Genomic DNA, 19,784 nt, shown 5'->3' with positions numbered 1-19,784 from the left:
TGTGGGGATATCTGGGAGCGTACCTATCTACATGGGAAATGAATTACGTATGTACATGAAAAATCTAATTTGCAGGCTACCGACGCTCTTTGAAAGCGTCAGACTTCGGGGTATATATCCGTCCTCCTTAGCAGTGGCATTTCGTTTCGGACTTTTTCCAATAGTTTAAAGTCGATATCTGCCACCGCAATTTCTGGTTCGCCAGATTGGGACCCCAGCTTGGCCACGATTTCCCCCCATGGATTCACGATCATCGAATGACCATAGCTGAAGCGCTTATTATTGTGCTGGCCGCATTGAGCGGCTGCCACAATATACGATTGCGTTTCAATGGCTCTAGCTCGGAGGAGCGTTTCCCAGTGAGCTTGGCCGGTTGGTATAGTAAATGCGGACGGGTAAGTAATTATCTGGGCACCTTGTCGCCGCAGAGCTAGGCTGATTTCTGGAAAGCGAAGCTAAAGACCCCCAGTGTCAAAGAGATTCAGGTTGTCGTTAGAATCGGGGATATTCAATTGAGAAGATGGCAAAAAAAGCAGTTAACAGTCGCGCAGTAGGTGTCAGCTTACATCGAAGCATATACTTAACCCAAGACGACCAACTGGTGTTTCAAAGGGAGGGACAATCTTCATCCCTTTCTCAACACTCCTTCACGTTTATACCGATGATGAAGCGTCAGTAATCCTTTGACGAGAATCTCTCCAGGTCTCATGATTTGAGGCGGGGTCTAGATACCCCTACGAGTAGGCCTGCTCACCTGCTCTCCTTTAACACGGGACCGCCTTTTATATCAACGTCGAAAAGATGTATTTTCTGATATCTTTGGGTGATCTTCCCAGTCTCATCAATCCAAATTAATGTATTCTTGACCTTCTCCCCGCCTTGAGCAGGCTCATGTATGCCCACATTAATCGGCAATCTTGCTAATCTGGCCTCTTTTTGCAATCCCAAAACAAAATCACTCTCGTTAACCGGTCGAACTAAGAAAAGAGACTCTGCGGGAGACGCGGCAATGTAATCTGAGGCTTCGGGCAGGAAGAGCGCCTGTGTCGGCCGTGGGACGTTAGGTTCGAACAGATGTACGTGAACTATACTGCAATAGTGGATGCTTTAAGCCCAACCTTCGCACCTGCGGCAACAGCCTTGTGTACAAGTATTTGACACTGAATAAGATTATGAGCCATGCTCGCGGTTGAGCAGAGCTGGCCGACTGCCTGCGGAGTGGTTAGTAAAAAGATTTGTAGGTATCGGCTCGGAACTCTATACCGCTCTCGTCATCTTTTACGTCGCGGAGCGCATATACCGATAGCTCTTTGGCGCAATTCACAGGCAAGAGGATGTTAGATAGCTACATTGCACTGCTGGAGTCTGAGCACACGTATGATGTAGCATCAACATCCCAGCACCCGGCGCCTCGCATCGGCGACTGATATCGGCTCGGTTAACCTTCCTGTTTCTGGGTGAAGCTGCTTGTAGATCACGTGATATCAAAGTTGTTGGAAAGAATTCCTGGCGGGCTTGTTCGCGACGCGGGTGGATATAATCTTTTCGAGGGATGGGAGGACTTATCTCTTAAAGTTTCCAAATATGATGTGTTCTTGAGCGGGTTTGACTCTACGGAATTCCAGTTACCGTGTGAAATTTATCCCGCGCCCAACCGCGCAGTAACAGAGCTGAGACTCTGACCTTAGGCCCGCTTGGTCGCGACGGGGGGACACAGAATTTCATTCACGTTTGACACCCCTGCCATACTTGCGATATACGAATCGTAGGTCTAAATAATCAGCTCTCACCATGAAAAGTTTACGGAGGGACCGCTCCTCCCACCCACACGCTGCGAATGTTTCCAGCAAAATCTTTGTGAGGACAACTAAGAGCGGAAAGGTTCAGAAGATTGTACGAGAACTATATCTGAGACAAGACATTCCGTGCTCATCAAAATTATGCCCGTCATGCCTCTCATATGCGCCAACGGATGCCAATGGCAACAGTGAGAAAAATACCCATTTTCTGGACGTTTATAGGTGCTAATTCGGCCGATAGTCACGCCGTTTGTCTTATCTGAGCGACCAGCCGGGACGAAAGCATTTCCGAGAGGGCATTACCTGATGCCAGATACCAATGCGCTTCTCAATGGAATGGATCTTTTCGAGCAGACAAGCGCGTTCTACGATGTGATCGTCTTACAGACAGTTCTAGAAGAGCTTAAGAACCAGTCCCTCCCTTTATATAATCGGTTAATTTCCTTAATTCGGAGCGAGGAGAAGCGGTACTACCTCTTTTTCAACGAATTCCGCTTGGAAACACATGTTCGCCGCCAGCGAGACGAGAGTATAAACGATCGCAATGACAGGGCTGTGCGTCGGGCAGCAAACTGGTACTCTGAGCATTTAAGCGAGGTTTTGAAGCAAAGCAGGAAAAATTATACGGTACCGGCAATCGTTGTTATTACAGACGATAAGGACAATATCTTGAAGGCGAAGAAAGAGGGCGTTTCTGCGTTGTCGTTGTCAGATTATGTCGCAGGCCTTGACGATGCAGACAGACTCCTGGACATGGTTAATGAGTCGAGATCTGCACACGACGCCAAACTTCAGAGAGGGCAATTGATTTATCCGGAGTACTATTCCATGTCAAAGTTGATGACGGGTTTACGTGCAGGAACTTTACACCAAGGCATATTCAACGTTTCTCCTTACAACTACCTCGAAGGATCAGTTCAGGTGGCGGCGTTCGACAAGTCTCTGCTTATTCTTGGTCGAGAGAATAGTAATCGAGCAATCGCCGGAGATTTAGTGGTCGTTGAGATATTGCCAAAGGATCAGTGGAAGTCTCCTTCCACGAAGATCGTGGATGAAGAGGCGCTCACGAAAGACGAAAATCCCGAGTCTGAAGAAAATGAAGCAGTGGTGACAGAAAGAGAGCGAAGAGCACTTCAAGAGGAAGTCAGAAAAGCCCACGGAACAAACCCTGAAGGGCGACCGCAGCCCACAGCCCGTGTAGTTGGCGTGATCAAGAGGAACTGGCGTCAATATGTGGGTAATATTGATGGCGGGTCATTTAGTTCTGAAGCTTCGTCCGGTCGCAGGCAACAAGCAGTATTTGTCATTCCCATGGATAAACGTGTCCCGAAAATTAAAATACGCACCCGACAGGCCAGTGAACTACTGGGTCAGCGTATATTGATAACAATTGATGCCTGGGATCGCGACTCGCGCTATCCAACTGGCCACTTCGTCCGTTCCTTGGGTGAACTGGAGACAAAGGGAGCGGAAACCGAGGCCCTCCTACTTGAGTACGACGTGCAATATAGGCCGTTCTCGCAAGCAGTCCTCAATTGTCTTCCGCCCGAAGGGCACAGCTGGAAAGTTCCTGGAAACTTGGATGACCCATTATGGAAAGATCGGAAGGACTTGAGAGATTTGCTAGTTTGCAGTATTGACCCTCCAGGATGTCAGGATATTGACGATACTCTACATTCAAGACCATTGCCAAATGGAAATTTCGAGGTTGGTGTTCATATCGCGGATGTATCCCACTTTGTTCAGCCCAACAACGCCATGGACATTGAAGCCAGCATGAGAGGAACTACCGTGTATCTGGTTGATAAGCGTATTGACATGTTACCAATGCTTCTCGGCACCGACCTCTGCTCCTTAAAACCGTATGTTGAGCGCTTTGCGTTCTCGGTAATCTGGGAGATGACGCCTGACGCGGAGATAGTATCAGCCAATTTTACCAAGTCCGTGATTCTTTCCAAGGAAGCTTTTAGCTACGAACAAGCGCAGTTGCGAATTGATGATGAGTCTAAGAAAGATGAGCTGACCCAAAGCATGCGCACATTGCTGCGCATGTCCAAGATCCTACGACAAAAACGCATGGACGCTGGAGCTCTTAACCTTGCTTCCCCAGAAGTCCGTATCGAAACTGAATCGGAACTCAATGATCCAGTAGCCGACGTGAAAACTAAAGCTCTTCTCGCTACCAACAGCCTTGTTGAAGAATTCATGTTGCTCGCCAACATCACCGTCGCCTCCCGCATATATCAATCATTTCCACAAACCGCCCTTCTTCGGCGTCATGCCACACCTCCCCCCCAAAACTTCGAACAGCTAATCGCTCAACTCTCTAAAAAGCGCGGCCTCACCCTCGATGTATCTAGCTCCCTAGCCCTCGCAAACTCCCTCGACAAATGCGTCGACCCATCCAACCCATTTTTCAACACCCTAATCCGTATCCTCGCAACCCGCTGCATGACTTCAGCCGAATACTTCTGCGCCGGGGCCCATGCAGAATCAGAGTTCCGCCACTACGGTCTCGCCTCGTCGATCTACACGCATTTCACCTCCCCAATTCGTCGATACGCTGACTTGGTGGTCCATCGCCAACTCGCAGCCGCCATCGGGTACGAAGGACCCGGCGCGTCTGTGGGCGAAGGCCTCGCAACGCGCAGTAAACTAGAAGATATTTGCAAGAACATCAACCACCGACACCGCAATGCGCAGTTCGCTGGCCGCGCAAGCATAGAGTACTACGTCGGCCAGGCGCTCAAAGCACGCGGCGAGATGGAAGCTGCGAAATCCGGCAATGAGAACGGCGCTGCTGCGGGCGTTGATGAAGAGGGCTACGTGATGCGCGTGTTTGATAATGGGATTGTGGTCTTTGTGCCGAGGTTCGGAATTGAGGGCGTGGTTAGGCTGGAGGATTTCTTGCTCCCTGGACAGAAGGTTGATGAGATTGGGGTTCGTGGGGGGAGGCATATTGCCGCGAGGAGAGAGAGCGAGTTTGATCCCGAGGAATATGCGCTGAGGGTGCGAGAGAAGCAGCATGAGGGAGAAGATGGGGGTGAGAAGGTGAAGGCGGGAAGTGTCTACATTGAGTTGTTTGAAAAGGTCAAGGTGAATGTGAGTTCCGTGAAGGAAGAAGGGGTTCGCGGGGCGGGTAAGCGGAGAGTACGGATTTTGGTCTTGGGAAAGGCGTAATATCTAGTCTCTTTGCTCTCTAGGTTTTGCCTTTTATGTTGTTGTGGCATCTTTTTCTGGGAAGAATGCATCTAGCGGGCTATTCACCCCTACTTTTGTTATAAAAAATAAAAATTTTCAATTTCTCGATTCCCATGCCAGTTCCCTATCATTTTTATCTCATTTTGATTCTATTTACTAAGCCCGCCATGTGGATACATGCGAACGAGTCCTGAAAAGTCCGTAGAACAATGCTAATAAAATAATGCTGGGGATATATGCAAGCCAGTCGGCCGAATTCGTATGTTGCTTCGTGTCCCAAGAGAATATACGTCGATTATTAGGGGTGTATGCAAATTAACAAATCCACAAGGTATTGCCCTAAACACATCTAGCGCGATATTCGTATCAATCGTCATATGCCTAGTGGAGGTAAGAAGGATTTGTATTTTTTTGTAAGAGATGCCTCAGGCTTAGGAAGGCATCGCTAGGCTATAGCACATCCATAATGCCATAACATATAGGTATCGTGCCAGGATCTTGCAACTATTAGGTATATGGAGAAGTCCCCGTCTCTCCATCGTCAAACATGGCCACGGACCATCATCCTGCGCAGCAAATGAACCGGAGACCAAACCCGGGTGTCTATCTCAGGTGAAGGCGGAGACGGCAGAGCAGAAATAGTATGCTCATTAGGGTGGCTTGAAGCATCTCTATCGGGCGAAAGCTGGTTCTCAGGAACCGACGGGGTGTTTGTGTCTGGATGACGGCTTTTCAGTGTTGCAGAAGTGCCAGCTGCAAGGGCTACGGCTCTCTTCTTCGCTGCTATTTCTACCTGACCAATTTTCCAGCCACGGACGAGCCATATGCTAATACCCGCCACGATGTATACCAGGCCTGTGAATATCTGCGCATAGAGGTAGACCCACTGTTTTTTAGAGTCGTCCTTTAGCAAAACGGCGATTGGTTCTGACACCGTCGTCGGCGGCACAATGAGCACCCAAGATATACTAAGCCCGGCTGGTAATTCTTGCATCCCGATTACTTCTGCACAGACGGGAACGACAGTGGTCCAGAAAGTTCCTGCAACAGTGCCCACGATTATGGCAAAAAAACATAGCACTCCCATGTTGAGAGACGGAATCCAGACGGCGAAGCAAAGAAGGCCACAGAAGAATGTGAAAACAGTGGCCATGTTGATCCTCCCAAAACGGTCACTGATGAGACCTATTACAGGTCTGCCTAGGCCTTGTCCCAAATTGAGAAGGGCGCCGACAATACTCCCTTGATGCGGAGAAAGGCCAATAGAGAGTGCGAAATTGGGAAGACTGAAGATAAGCACGACGTAGCCAAGCAAGCTGAAAATGCCCCAAGCTTGAAGCAGCAGAAACTCGGGCCGCTTCAGTAGTGGAAAATGAAATGCGCGATAACGGCTTCCTACGGCCTTATTCCGGTCTCTCAGCAGATTGCACGCGACTATATTGATGCTGAACGTGGTGATTCCAAGAACACGGAAAGCCCAGGCCAATCCAAGACGGGGGATCATCGCGCCGGCTCCTAAGGAGTACGCAAGTCCTCCCATCCCCGAGCCAGCGGCAGCGATTGCGTTTGCAACACTTCGTTTCTTCAGGAACCACTGCGGGGTGATCCCAACAGATCCAATGAAAATACACCCCATTCCCACACCAAAGCATACGCCCTGACTTAAGAATAAATGCCACTGCTCTTTGGCAAATGATGCTCCGATGAACGAGATAGTTTGCAGGCAGACCCCTATATTCAGAATTGTTCGATTGCCGAAAAGGTGTATCAGGTGGGTGACCAAAGGTGATATTAAGAGGGCGCAAGACATGCTTAGGCCGCCGGTGAAGGCGTATCCGATTGCGCTCATATTGGGGAATATATCGTTAGAGAGATAGTGGGACAAGAAGACACCGTAAGACTACATAGAACAAGTGAGCAATGCGTTCGCAAGTCAGATACAGGAGAGGGATGTAGCGTACACTGTTAACTCCCCATGTATTTCCGTTGATGAAAGCTGCACAAGCAACACACACCCAGCCATACCCGCCATCTGGTGGGACGTCTTCTGGTGGCTTCTCCTCCAATCCATCCTCCGCAGATGACGGAGTCACTTCGTCGCCGGACAGTTCGGTACCATCAGTATCTCTTTTCTCATCTGCACCCGGTAATGGTGGATGCGTGATTCGGATAGACGAATTGTCGCCCATGGTCCTGGTTAGTTAAGGCCTAGTTATGGCCGCAGACATTAATCCCCTTTTTTTTTTTGGGTTGGAAATTAGTCAAAAGTGCACGCGACTCGCACAGAGGGCAAAAAGGAAAAGGGAAATCAGGAAAAATAAAATAGCTAGAACTGCTCCGCAAGGGTTGGTGGACTTTAGTTAATATAGATAAGTGGATAATGCCGGCAGCACCAACGGCATACGTCGAGCCTCACAATATCCATCGAGCGAACGGCCGGTTCAAATTGAGGGACGACGCGCACCGTTGCAGGGCGCGTCGGGCTTATAAATTTGCTGGCCCCGTTGACCCGTTCTAGCGCTGTCCGTGGGGGAAGAGAGCAACAGTTGCTTTCTTTTTGAAGCATCCCGGCTGCACCCACCTTTCCTAGCCTAGCGGTGTCCTGGAACACCAGTTCCTTCGTGCCAAAGAGGTGCGATCAGGAAATACGGTGGACGAGATCGAGGAGTTAACTCCCGGATTGGCATGGCTGGAGAGCTGTGCCTAGGCATATCTTCGCAGCGCCCTACCGCCTCAGAAAGTTGGGGTCTGTGGGGGGATTTTGCGGGAATTGTGCCGGAATTTTGCCCCATCCTGACCGTCAAACTGCTCGGGTCTTCCCTCTCTCTCGACAGACCGAGGTGGCCCAGACAAGGCGGAGGTGGCCAATCGGGCGCTAGAGAGCAGGGCCCCAATGTGGGGGGAACCGGGTAACTCTCCCAGCGCTGCTTTTCCCCGACTGCGCGCTGAGCGTGAGGCTTCGGGACGCGGTGCCGACTGAACCGGGTGTCAGGGAACTCTATTCGCGGCCAAAGGATCACCTGCGCTGGGCCCTGCTCTCTCGTCTTCCGTTTTTGAACTTTTCGTTCTTTTTAGAAAATCAAAAAAAAAAAAAAAAAAAAAGGCAAAAAGCAATTGTACCCTTGCATCTGCGTCCTCATTGGCCTACCCGCGTCTAGCCCGGACTCAGAGGCTGGACGGGGTGGCCTGGGTGACCATCGTGGCATCCATGAGGCAGAAGGTCCGACGTGCCGATGGAGCCATGCAGGCCCAGCATTCCATTGGGGAGAAACGAAGGGATCTGCGGGCGCGACGACTGGGTGCGCGAGGTGGGATCCTGGTCAACTGGAGGGGGATCGGAGTCAACAAACTGCGAAAACAAACCACAGGGGCATTCAAGTGTAAGAATTGCGAGCTTTCTCTGCGCTTCGCTGAGCGAAACCTTCACCTTCGCCAGAATGCAACCCGGCGAATCGCCCGGACAGCTTTCGGGTTAGTGGGCCCAGACAGATCTCTGAATGGGATCGGAACCGGAACTGGGCAGGCAGAACTCCCTACATATGTGGCTTTCTCGCGAAAAGAGTCTGTGTGTCACAGGGGAAGAAAAGTGGGAAGTTCTTTGCCGTAACCACCTGAGGCACTGAGATCGTTTGAATGCACTCGGGAATGCCGGCGATCGGGATCCCAGATCTGCCGCCCCTCCGCCTGTTTAGTTACCAGATTCAAGGAGAATTGAATGAGCAATAATATTTAATATGTTTGAGTGATAAATTTGCGTCCGCCAAAAGCCCAGTCTATGATTAGCATTTACACAGGCAAAAAGAAAGCAGAGAGACAAAGGGGGAATGGAGTAATTGTCCAGCGGCATACGTACGCACGCATGCTGATCCAGGCAATTCAATGGGTTAATCGCATCGTGCACATCGTAAGCCAGGAGTCAAAACAGTCAGCAGTCGAGAACGACGCAGGGGACGATCCAGCTTTGCCAAGTCTACGGAGTACGATGTGTGGCGTTACAGACGTGGAGTTCACCACGTATATATATATATATATATATATGAAGTCATTATCATGACTGTTTCATATTTGCAAAGCTGGGTCGAGGGAGTTCACACGGCCGCCTTTGACGAGGATCGCCGGAAGGCTTCCCGAATCCTGGCTGGCGCCCTCTCCACGCCTCGATCCAATTCTGCAACGACGACCACTTTGACGAAACTAAGGTTGGCTGATTGCGGCAGCGATCTCTGTGACGGGGCCAGCGGCTAAATTATGTAGTTACAGAGTTAGCTCGTCACTCCCACCAAGGTGGATGATGCGATCACCGGTGGCACCAATGATAACTTCGATACCGGATCACCAGCCGCGGAACCCTCCAGATTGGTCGTGGTTTACCCTCGATTCCAGGAAGTCAGCGTGTAGGGATGTACTTGGTAGTCGCGCAGAGTAAATATTGCATCGATTGAAGAGCGCTGTGTGAAACAGAGAGAGCCGGTTGGCCCTGGCAACGGGCAGCGAGACTCGCTAGTGTAAACACGCACACACCCTGGCCGGATACGTCACAGACTCGCTCGATGCGTTGGCGGCTGGTGATACGCGAGGACTGCCGGCGGGCGTATAAAGGATACAGCCAACGAACGCAGCCCTCGACTCCCCGCCGATCTCCAATTATCTGAGTGAGTCTTCGAGGAGTTGGATGTCTGAGAGTCATCTCTCTTTTCCCCAAATCCTGCTCCTCTGACGTATCTGTGCTGCTGCTGCTGCTGCTAGGTCAACAAAGAGCAAGCCCATGGCTGGCTGAATTGCTGTCCACTCTCTTCACGCTGAACCGATATAACTACTCCGTACAGGCAGGTCCACTTTTATGGTGAACACGATCACTTCATTATTTACAGTCGAGAATCGTCCGCAGAGACAGCCATGGTCCATTCCATCCGATTCAAGTCCGGTACCCGGAAGGTGTCTCCTCCCAACCCAACCTTCATGGACGACGACCAGCTCGGTGAGTAGAACAGGAAGAAGAGTCCCTCAGGGAGAGATACGCCCCCTTTGCGGGAGAACCGAACCGATATGGTCTTCGTCTTGAGTCAATATTGAGTGTCTATGAAGTGGAGGCTGCATCCTTTGGTTGACTAACTCTTCCTACGCAGCCCACTACCTCAAGGACCTTCGAAACAACCGCCCTCCCCGCCCAATTGGCTCCCGCCCGCTCCCTACGAAAGACACGGCTCTCTTAGGATCTCCGCAGAACAATGACCTGCCGCCTAGAGCGTCCTCTGCCCTCTCAATGTCCAGGCCAGCGGACCCCTCCGGCCCGGCCACCGGCGATCTCTTTCCGCGTTCTTCCAGCGCTCTGTCCCACCGTCGATATATGTCCGAACTTCTCCAGCAGAACGAACCTGGAGAATACACAAGTATCCCGGAGGAAACGGTGGATGAGACCCCCAGGAATACGTCGTCTACACCGATAGTGTCGTCACCAAATGCTCAGTACCGAGAGAGCGGCCACAGATGGGTCGAAAAACAGGCAGCACGCTCGCTGCGAAACGCACTGGAAGAAATGGACCTCCAAGATGAGGAACAACGTCTGTACGACGCAGCACACGAGGAAGCTGTGGACTTGGTCTTGCAGCACCAGAAGTATGGATTCCAGGAACAGAATCAACATGCCCCCTACCGCAACCCTGACGTTGCGAATCGTTTTCTACGATATTCTGAAAGGGGAGGCCATTTTAGAAGCCATAGCTCTGCAATTTCGAGATCTGGACGAGACCTCTCTGAGTCTGACAGTTCTGGTGGAAGCAACTCCGCTAATTCCCATAGAATCTCATTTCCAGCAGGAGTTCATGGGACAAGGCCCCAAACTCACCACGATAATTCTACTTTCAGAGTTAAAAAGAATTCATCTCTGAGGCGGACTTCAAAAGTAAATTTTTCTTTGCCGGAAGATGACATGCAGCAGGCTCCCCACCCCCAGCTATCGCGAATTTCTAACAGCGATTCTTCAAAGGGGCTGTTTAGAAACCCAGAAGACCAGATCTACGAGGAGCCCGAAGATCCGAGCTCCAAGGCTGAGGCAGCGACCGATAAATTTATACCCTCTGCTCTTAGGGTGAAGGCTCGAAACTCGCTCCCACGCGGTGCACGATCCCTTCCTCGGCAGGCTAATAATAGAGCCGGTAGCGAGAAGAAACTGTCCATTTTTGATATTCACAAAAATCCTCCCACTCAGTCCAAAAATCCTTTTTACAAGGCCAACAATTTCTCTACGACTGCCAACTCCACAAAAGAGCAGGAAACTTCGCCTACAAAAGACGGGATCGAGATACGTAGTGAGGAGATTCGTGCTGCAACCAGCATGAGGCTCAAGGACAGGAGTTCCAGACTCCCTATGCCATCAGCTGTCAGTGATCGGCCTGGCCGTCCCATTGTGAGTTTTGATCCTGACTGGAAAGCTCCAGAAGAGGAAGCCTACGCCAATTCGAGAGGCGCCCGACAAGGCTTCGGACAATCGTCATCGCGGCCGTCGATTGAGAATACCTCTACTCCACACAAAGATCTAGCACCTACAATCAATGTGAGCGAGGCCCCAAGCGTTCCCTCAATCAGTGTTGAATGCGAAGACTCCACGCCGCCGTCTATCCTTGTATCAGAACTAGGTCCTCCCATTTCTTCAATGCCACCTCAAAATGAGCCAAAGCGACGAGAACTCCCTGACCCCAAAAAGTATGCAGCCGAACAACGCAGCAAGAAGGCAGCGGCATTGTCCAAAAGCCGCTTTAGCCATATTACTCCTACCAGTATCAATTTCCCCACCGCGGCCTGTGCTGCCTGCGGCCTGCCAATTTCCGGACGGATAGTGACTGCGTGTGATCACCGGCTCCATCCTGAATGCTTCACATGCTACCACTGCAGCACCGCGCTCGAATGCGTTGCTTTTTACCAAGAACCCGAGTCCAGCCGTGCGGAGCGCCTCGCCGATTCACACGAAGACGATCAAGAAATGAACTACCCCCGATTTTATTGCCATCTCGACTTCCACGAACTGTTCTCCCCGCGCTGCAAAAGTTGCAAGACCCCCATCGAGGGAGAGGTAATCGTTGCATGTGGCGCCGAATGGCACGTGGGCCATTTCTTCTGTGCTGAGTGCGGTGACCCGTTCACGCCTGAGACGCCGTTTGTCGAGAAAGAAGGGTATGCGTGGTGCGTACGCTGCCACTCGCGCCGGACGGCGGACAAGTGTCGTGCGTGCAAGCTGCCGGTGGTAGAGGATGTGGTGGTTACTGCACTTGGTGGTCAATGGCATGAGAAGTGCTTTGTATGTTGTGAGTGCGGCGGGGGGTTTGGGCCCGAGGGAAGGTTTTTCGCTCGGCAGGGAAAACCGAGAGTCACAGCGAAGGGAAGGCAAATCGGGGGACCTGTGGAGACAGCGGCTTGTGAAAGCTGTGAAGCGAGGAGGTTGAAGGCCTGAACGTTTTGGGACTTGGTGAAATGAATGGTATATATAATTTCTTTTTATCGTGTTTCGCATTGAAAGAGGCTGGATCCCCCTGAGTGGTGTATAGAAGCTTAGTTTTTGATATTCAAGTTCATTGGGGTTCCTTGGATCGGGTACTGCGTTTCGATCTCTTACAGATTTCCCTTGATCTGCCGTCAGGGAGTGTAGAAGTAGTACATATTAGTACTTGCAAAACGACGATGTCTGCTCTTTGACGCCATATTTTCTTCTAGTTTCCAACTGGAGGAGGCTTGAGCGGACTCTATATATAGTAAGTTCACAAAATGTAGATGGCATGTGGATATCTGGTAGGGGCCACCTGGGGTGCAAAGAGATATAAAAACTTAAGGAATCCATTCCGGATCCTCCTTTCTCCGCCAAACTGCAACGAACTTCTGCCCTCCATTCCTCGTCACCTTCTTCCCCTCTTCGGTCTCGTCTCTCATGATTCTCACACATTCATCTTTATCTAATTCTTCGTCATCCACCCTTTCCCACAATTCACTCACGCCGGCCGCACCATTGCCTGCTACTTCATCCGCAGTTCCCTCAAAGTGGCTCACCATCCATAGGTGCAAGTCCTCAACATCGGTGATGGTATATAACTTTCCTCCCGGTCTTAGCACGTATGCATACTCTGCATTCAGCGACGTGGAGACGATTCGCGCCTTATGCTTCCGAGCCTTAAAGTGTGGGTCTGGGAAGCATATGAATATGGATGAGAGTTGATGGCGCGAGAAGAAATTGGGGAGGAATTTCATCGTGTTCGAGCGAATGGCGGAGATATTCTGGTATGACGCGGAGGACACAGCAGCTGAAGGTGAAGACTGGATTGATGATTGATTTTGAAGTTGAGACTCGCTCTTATCTGGTGAGGAGGACTCTTGTGGGGCCTCTGGGGGAGGCCTTTGGGAGCGAAGGGCCTGGATCCGTGCTGTCACGTATTCGAGAACCTGAATGCGGATCTCCATCCCTATAATCCGAGTTCAGAAGATATCTATCGACAACAAGGGAAATTCGATGCAGAAAACCTACCAACCATCAACGTATCAGGCATCACTGGAGCCAATGCGACAAGCAACCCCCCAAAGCCGCACCCTATATCTGCAACCTCCACATCTTTCAACAATTTTCGAAAGCCAGCCAAATTTGTCTTACTCTCATCCGGGTCCACGTATGCAGGGAAATGGATGGACCAGTCCATGTGGTCAGGGCTAATTGGACTGTCATTCGTTGCGATTAGCACAGCTATTGTCGGTGGGAAGGGAGGCGTCGGAATGCTCACTAGCTCAAATGATGATCCGAAAACGGATTCGCATGAGCACGCTGACGGTAAAGTCTCTTCCTTGGCATCTGAATTGCCCCGGATTCTTGGGCTTTTGCTTCATCGCGGTATTCATTGCGCTTTTGGCGCTTCGGAGGTGGGGGTGTCATCGTTGGATCGAGAGCGAAAACTGCGAACCGGGCGATCCAATTGCTGTTTTTTTCTCTCCACTTTTTAAATCAATCAATGAAGACTGATAAGAATCATATATTTCAATCTCTAGAAAGAGAGTACCTGTGCTCCGTACGCCGTGTCGGGTGGTGGGAAAATGGACAATAACAACGAGTCAAGTTCTCACTTTTATCTTATCAGAACACGGGCCCAAGCGGACTTCCTCGACTTTTAAACTTTCGACCACCTCGTCCCTTTCACTTCTGCCATCAACATTGTCCTTGAGACGAGCGAAGGGAACATTGTCCTTGGAATACATTTAAAAGAAGAAAAAGGTTTAATTCCCAATAAAAACCAACAAAGACGAGCGAAGGGAACATTGTCATTCTCGAATCGAGCGCAGCGTGTTATGCGATCTTTTCTTTCGTCCCAAAAAATTGAAAAACTTCGGGTCTTTGCTCGGTCAAGACGGAAAAGCAAGAATCGAAAACCGCAAAGGATGCTTCAAGCTTTTTTCCAATCAATTTCATAAATGGATTTTGTGTAGTAGATCACCAGCAATTGTGGTGATGGCTTTTTTCTTTAGCCTATTGAAAGTTGCAGATGCCCTCCTCACCCGGGGTTGTTGACTGACAATGGTTGTCCGCCTCAGGGATTCCTCGTATATTAAAAACTGAAAGAGGATTTACTCAATTGGATCAGCCTGACTGCGTTCTGACTGAATGAGTTTTGGTGTCCAAGTTCAATTCGATAGTGTTTCGAATCACAACACGCCAAAGGAGCTTCCATGCTGGAAGTTTCCGCTCATGATTATATCTGTTATTCCTCAAAGGTTGATTTGCAGAATCATTTACCTTCTCATACTGGTTTTGAGCTGCATTGCAAAGCTACCCTGAGCAGAATTTTTCTTCTCCTCAGCATAAAGTGAGAATGAACATTGAACCCTCACGGACTGTCACAGCTCTCTGGCGAGTGCGGAGAGATGCAGTTCCAAACCCAGATAAAGATCTAGTTATTCCTGGGGCAACCTGGGTTGGCCCATCCTGAGATGCATCCCAATGCGCAAGATGTCATTTACGACTGTATTACCACATGCTGATTGGATATGGCGTTCCCAAGTACAAGGACAATGTAGCCAAACCCATGTTGAATGTTGACTCTGCTCCTCAGGGGTTCAATAGAGCGATGGCTAGTGTGCCCAAGAGAGAGTTCTGACACAATGAATATTCTATCTTTCAAATACAGTTTGGCATTGCATTTTGGCGCTTACTCTTTCATTTGAAGTCTCGGAATGCCTAGAGTCATGTTGCAACATATCATACTGGCCTCTATGAATGCACTTGTCTAGTCATATTTTGCCAGAAGTTCTCATTGATGACCGTGGCCTCTGACATCCTGAACCTCTAACATAACCTGAACTGGTCCTCTGCAATCACTGAGATTAGACCGCTATGGCATGAGCGGTGTCTTCATTTGGTCCTTGATGGGCCCTTTGAAATGGTTCGGGGATCACAATGCGGCCTCCAGTTGTAAAAACACCGTTTGTGATATTTTGGCAGTCAGGAGTGTCTTCTCAATATTCGGTCAGCGGCTGCAATTCTCCCAGTGAGGCTAGTTTATCTAGGAACTGAGGTTTGATGCTGTCATTTCCGAGATAAACACACTTGACTGAGGATGGAGGTCATACGAAGGGCACTCGTAGGGGAAAGCTCCACTTGGGGGGGTTGGCAATCGACCGTGAAAGTCACTTGAACCCTGAAGTCTGAGTGCATCGTCAAGCGCTTGAGATGAAGAGACGCGTTCGTTAGTTAGCTGGGCGTGGAATGCGGCCTCGGATCGTCCTCTCAACCGAGGAAATCTCTTGTTTTGCAGCTCTGGTTTTGCGCTCTGAGGGGAGAATGACAAAGCCGTGCTTTGGTGAAACTGGCAATCGCTGTTCTTTCTTATCTCTAAATCGATAGGTGTCTCCATGTGACTTGAATCAAAATATTCTGGGCAGACTGAGCCTTTAGTTATCAGGCGACTGCGGATGTAGCTTCGGGTGAATCCAGATTGTCTGTCCCTAAAGTCGGAAAGCGAGCAAGGAATGGTTCTCTGCGTGCGGAGAACCATTTTAATTTGCAAGATCCTGGCCTCTTCGTTTATCCAGTCCTACTTCGGATCCTACACTATACCTGATGATAGAACGGCAGAGATTTTCAGTCCCTTCCACTTGGAAATTGAATATCTCCATAAAGTTAGTGTTTCTTGAATACAAAAATACTAGATCCTTGGTGACTATCATTACTTGACCATTGAATTTCAATGTTTAATGGTTTTACTACAGGTTCAGGAATGGGTTTCAAAATAGAGAATGTTACACTGACCGATATCTCTACGTTGAGCATTGGGGCTTGGGAGTGCGGGGTTGAAATTGAAATCCTTGGTGCGCTTTTACCTGATAGTATAGCATGCGAAGTCGGACTGGTTGATTTAAAAGAGATGTTCTGGCTCTTTGGGTTCAGCGGGAGAAACTCCGATCCGCCCAGATCCCGTTTCGTGCCGGTGGTATCTGCAGGCTCTGCTATGTAGAAGAAAATGATTCGGAGAAATCCACCCGAGGGCATCAGGATGGACGGAGTATCTCTTTGATAGAATGGAACAAACAAGGAAGTATATCAGTATATCTCGATCAGCAATCTATGATCTCTCTCAACTCTTGCCCGCAAAACGTCCGATAGCCTAAGAATATACACTTACTTGCGACGTTGAACGCCCACGTCGTTCGCTAGACTTACCTCTTGCTCTCCTGGTCAGTCCACTTCACCTCGAGCTATGAGCTAAAGCTAACATCAAGTGCGAAGAGTCTCAAAACCAGGACAAAGGGAAAGGAACAACAATGTCTCAGAAGTACGAATGGTTCGTCCGCCTGCCCGACAGACCAGATGTGCTCGAGACACGCCTAGAAAACCGACCACTGCACGTCTCTCATAACAAACCATTGATGGAAAATGGCACCATTATCTTTGGCGGCCCCCTTCTCTCTTCACAGCCGACAAGTATGGAAGACGGGCTCCAGAAGATCACTGGGAGCATCCACTTGATCAAAGCAAGGACGGAGGAGGAAGTGTGGGAACTGGTCAGGGACGATCCTTATGCAAAACTTGAAGTTTGGGATCTGGAGAAGGCGGAGGTAATGGCGATGAAGTGTTTTATTATGGCAGATATGTAAATAGGCCGATGTGCATTGGGGCTGGCCCATTGATGAGATGGGCCCCGCGATTGCACTTGTTGCCGTGCCCTTGAATGTTATGGACCGTTTGGAAGGGCAGTGAAGTCCAATTAGAGAGGCATTTATTGCTACAACTCTTTTTGACAGTCCGTTTTATCATCCTACGTGGGAATTGCCCGTAGACAGGTGTAGATTGGAGATGTAGGTTTTAAGGAGGAGAACGCAGAAAGCTGTTTCGCTAATCAGCCACTAGGACGATGCATCGGAAAATCCATTGGTTACACAGCAAACGAGATAGGTAGAGCTACAAATGTCCCTTCTTGCCCCACCATTCCCCGGGTAACTTAAGTGCTTCCACCCGCTTGGAAATCCTATCGTTCATGTAGCAGAAGCAAGCGGTGGGCATGTGGGTCGTGGGCCATTCCTTAAAATCTCCCAGTCCGCTCCTTTGACTGGACGGATGAAATGCCCGACCCCGGGCCAGGTGCATGACACACAGCACACAACTTGAAGTCCAAACGTAGTAAAACAGACGAACGAATCAAAAAAAATGGAAGGGAATTAACAAAGGAAAATAGTATCGTTGAGGCTAAAAACTTGATCTCCAAGACAGGCTCGGATTTATCGACCATCGCGAGGTTGCATTCGGGGTTAACTGAGACTCGTGTCTGGATCCCGCATTCGCCTTGAGGTGATTGATTTGGCGTTTTTCATTCGCTCGCTAGGAATCCAAACATTTCCGAGGGAACATGTCTTTTTTAATCAGCCTGCATATGTATACGCGAAGCGATGTCCGCACGACCAAGGATGTCCTCTAGGGACAGTTAGCCGGGAATGGTTCGGCAGAATACGGAAGGCTAAATAAAGCTCTCCCCGGAGTTTCTTCTGCTCCGCTACCGTCTCGTCCCTACTTGTCGAGGAAAGTCCCCTGCCAACGATATTTGGAACCTTTTTTTGCTTTGCCCCCGAGGAGCGCTTCTTAACAGTGCTTGTAGCGAAGAGGCTCTCCGCAGCGGCTGTCAATCGGTCGGGATGTGGGGCGGGATCTGCGCCTAAACAGCGCCACACCGCCGCATCGGGTGCGCCAAGCAATACTGCCAAGGCTTGGCTCTGAGCTTGATTTTTAGGTAGATGGGATCGCGCGGAGTTATTAGACCTTCGGCCTCGGACTTATTGACACGTCCATCGATGGCTCACATAGAGCTACATGGGCGTATATATTTCCGCATCGCCTTGGGCGACCCCATAGGAAAGCATGCATGGGATTTCCATAAAGTCTTTCGTATCCCCTTCGTTTCTCGTCAGCAGAGGACTTCACGCAAAAGCCACGGCAGCCTATTCTCGCTTTGCCTTTGTCAGCCTCCCCGCGACTAACTATCAGCCGCAGATACACAATGGCTTGCAACTCCGCGGCCTGGCTTACTGCCGCCAAAGCCACTCCTTTCGAAGTCAAGCCCGCGCCGCTCTGGACTCCCGGCGAAAACGAGATTCTCGTTCGAAATCACGCCGTCGCCATCAACCCTGTCGATGGTAGCCTTCAGGCTTTTGCCTGGTGGCCCTTCGAGTACCCGACCATCCTGGGCCAGGATGTTGCTGGTGTCGTTAAAGATGTCGGGCCAAATGTAACCCGATTCAAGAGGGGAGACCGCATAGTCGGTCACGCCGTCGGCATGGCCACAAAACGCAACCAGGACAACGGTTTCCAGGCCTACACCATCGTCCCGACAAATATGGCCGCCGAGCTGCCTGAGAGCATCTCTTTCCAAGACGCTGCCGTCATACCACTGGCATTCTCCACCGCGTCCTGCGGGCTCTTCCAGGATGCTTTCCTAAAGCTTCAGCCCCCAGCAGAGCCTCCCCAGAACCCAACTGGAGAAACCCTGCTGGTCTGGGGCGGCTCGTCGAGCGTGGGAAGCAATGCAATTCAACTTGCTATTGCTGCCGGCTATGAAGTCATCGTCACCGCCTCTCCCAAGAATTTCAATTACGTGAAGAAGCTTGGTGCCGCGCAGGTATTTGACTATAGCAACCCTACCATCGTCGACGAGCTCGTGGGCGCATTCAAGGGCAGAACTGTCGCCGGTGCGATGGATTGCATAGGCGGAGCGGCCACCAAGGCTTGTGCTGAAGTCGTGCAGAAGTCCAGCGGAAGAAAGTTCGTGTCGACCACAAAGGGCGGATTTGAGGAGCCTCCAGAGGGGGTAGCTGTCAAGAATGTCTTTGGAACAACGCTCAAGGATAATAATGTTGGTAAGATGGTCTATGTGGACTTTTTGCCGAAGGCACTGAGGGCGGGATCCTTCGTGCCGGCTCCCGCTCCTTTGGTTGTAGGCAAGGGATTGGAGAGTGTTCAGGGAGGAGTTGATATCATCCGCAAGGGAGTTTCTGCCCAGAAGCTTGTTGTATTGCTCTGAATTTTTACAGCAGTACGTATGTATGTACACTACATACAAAATCCCCGGGTTGGATAGGAAAACCAGAAGGCATGTGGCCAGAGCATTGTGAGAGGGTGAGGGACGAATAAAACAGATTATGACACTAAAACAGTCCTACTGTATGGAAACGTTTGGCTTTGGTTGCTTCAGAAGCTACCATCCTAGCTTAAAAACCGTATCTTGTTTTCTTTACGGTATCGATTTACGGACATTGGAGGGTGTGAAACTT

The 19,784-nt window shown here is 50.1% G+C and overlaps 7 protein-coding genes across 7 annotated transcripts; 4 read left to right on the top strand and 3 right to left on the bottom strand.

Annotated features, from left to right (window-relative positions):
* Positions 1-3: 3 nt before the first annotated feature.
* NIT2 (Carbon-nitrogen hydrolase) lies at positions 4-1,181 on the bottom strand (the record flags this gene model as incomplete). Its single annotated transcript, XM_066125283.1, has 4 exons — positions 4-455; positions 567-645; positions 755-1,041; positions 1,092-1,181. The coding sequence occupies 4 exons, from the start codon at positions 1,179-1,181 to the stop codon at positions 99-101; spliced, it is 813 nt and encodes a 270-aa protein (XP_065981365.1). The 3' UTR covers positions 4-98.
* A 924-nt stretch (positions 1,182-2,105) lies between these two features.
* Positions 2,106-5,072, top strand: DIS3 (exosome catalytic subunit dis3; the record flags this gene model as incomplete). Its single annotated transcript, XM_003070194.2, has 1 exon — positions 2,106-5,072. The coding sequence occupies one exon, from the start codon at positions 2,106-2,108 to the stop codon at positions 4,977-4,979; it is 2,874 nt and encodes a 957-aa protein (XP_003070240.2). The 3' UTR covers positions 4,980-5,072.
* A 469-nt stretch (positions 5,073-5,541) lies between these two features.
* On the bottom strand, positions 5,542-7,582 carry D8B26_006756 (uncharacterized protein; the record flags this gene model as incomplete). Its single annotated transcript, XM_003070193.2, has 2 exons — positions 6,962-7,582; positions 5,542-6,900 (listed from the first exon to the last, which is right to left on the bottom strand). The coding sequence occupies exons 1-2, from the start codon at positions 7,187-7,189 to the stop codon at positions 5,542-5,544; spliced, it is 1,587 nt and encodes a 528-aa protein (XP_003070239.2). The 5' UTR covers positions 7,190-7,582.
* Positions 7,583-9,896: 2,314 nt separating this feature from the next.
* On the top strand, positions 9,897-12,589 carry D8B26_006755 (uncharacterized protein; the record flags this gene model as incomplete). The annotated part of the gene is made up of 2 exons (XM_003070192.2): positions 9,897-9,978; positions 10,127-12,589. The coding sequence occupies 2 exons, from the start codon at positions 9,897-9,899 to the stop codon at positions 12,445-12,447; spliced, it is 2,403 nt and encodes an 800-aa protein (XP_003070238.1). The 3' UTR covers positions 12,448-12,589.
* Positions 12,590-12,719: 130 nt separating this feature from the next.
* On the bottom strand, positions 12,720-13,986 carry TRM8 (tRNA (guanine-N(7)-)-methyltransferase (tRNA(m7G46)-methyltransferase)). Its single transcript, XM_003070191.2, has 3 exons — positions 13,760-13,986; positions 13,510-13,697; positions 12,720-13,447 (listed from the first exon to the last, which is right to left on the bottom strand). The coding sequence occupies exons 1-3, from the start codon at positions 13,906-13,908 to the stop codon at positions 12,819-12,821; spliced, it is 966 nt and encodes a 321-aa protein (XP_003070237.2). The 5' UTR covers positions 13,909-13,986; the 3' UTR covers positions 12,720-12,818.
* Positions 13,987-16,787: 2,801 nt separating this feature from the next.
* D8B26_006753 (uncharacterized protein) lies at positions 16,788-17,120 on the top strand (the record flags this gene model as incomplete). The annotated part of the gene is made up of 1 exon (XM_003070190.2): positions 16,788-17,120. The coding sequence occupies one exon, from the start codon at positions 16,788-16,790 to the stop codon at positions 17,118-17,120; it is 333 nt and encodes a 110-aa protein (XP_003070236.2).
* Positions 17,121-18,514: 1,394 nt separating this feature from the next.
* On the top strand, positions 18,515-19,534 carry D8B26_006752 (putative secondary metabolism biosynthetic enzyme; the record flags this gene model as incomplete). The annotated part of the gene is made up of 1 exon (XM_003070189.2): positions 18,515-19,534. The coding sequence occupies one exon, from the start codon at positions 18,515-18,517 to the stop codon at positions 19,532-19,534; it is 1,020 nt and encodes a 339-aa protein (XP_003070235.2).
* Between the last annotated feature and the right edge of the window lie 250 nt (positions 19,535-19,784).

The sequence above is a fragment of the Coccidioides posadasii genome, chromosome 3 (assembly GCF_018416015.2).
Source record: "Coccidioides posadasii str. Silveira chromosome 3, complete sequence".
NCBI classification, from domain to species: domain Eukaryota; kingdom Fungi; phylum Ascomycota; class Eurotiomycetes; order Onygenales; family Onygenaceae; genus Coccidioides; species Coccidioides posadasii.
Note: the sequence above shows the minus strand (reverse complement) of the source record. Positions and strands in the feature narration are given on the sequence as shown.

Coding starts and splice junctions, on each gene's coding strand:
- TRM8 (XM_003070191.2), bottom strand. CDS start 13,908: ATGACACCCCCACCTCCGAAGCGCCAAAAGCGCAATGAATACCGCGAT. Junction 13,698..13,759: donor TCGGATCATCATTTGAGCTA/GTGAGCATTCCG, acceptor AACGAATGACAG/TCCAATTAGCCCTGACCACA. Junction 13,448..13,509: donor GCCTGATACGTTGATGGTTG/GTAGGTTTTCTG, acceptor CTCGGATTATAG/GGATGGAGATCCGCATTCAG.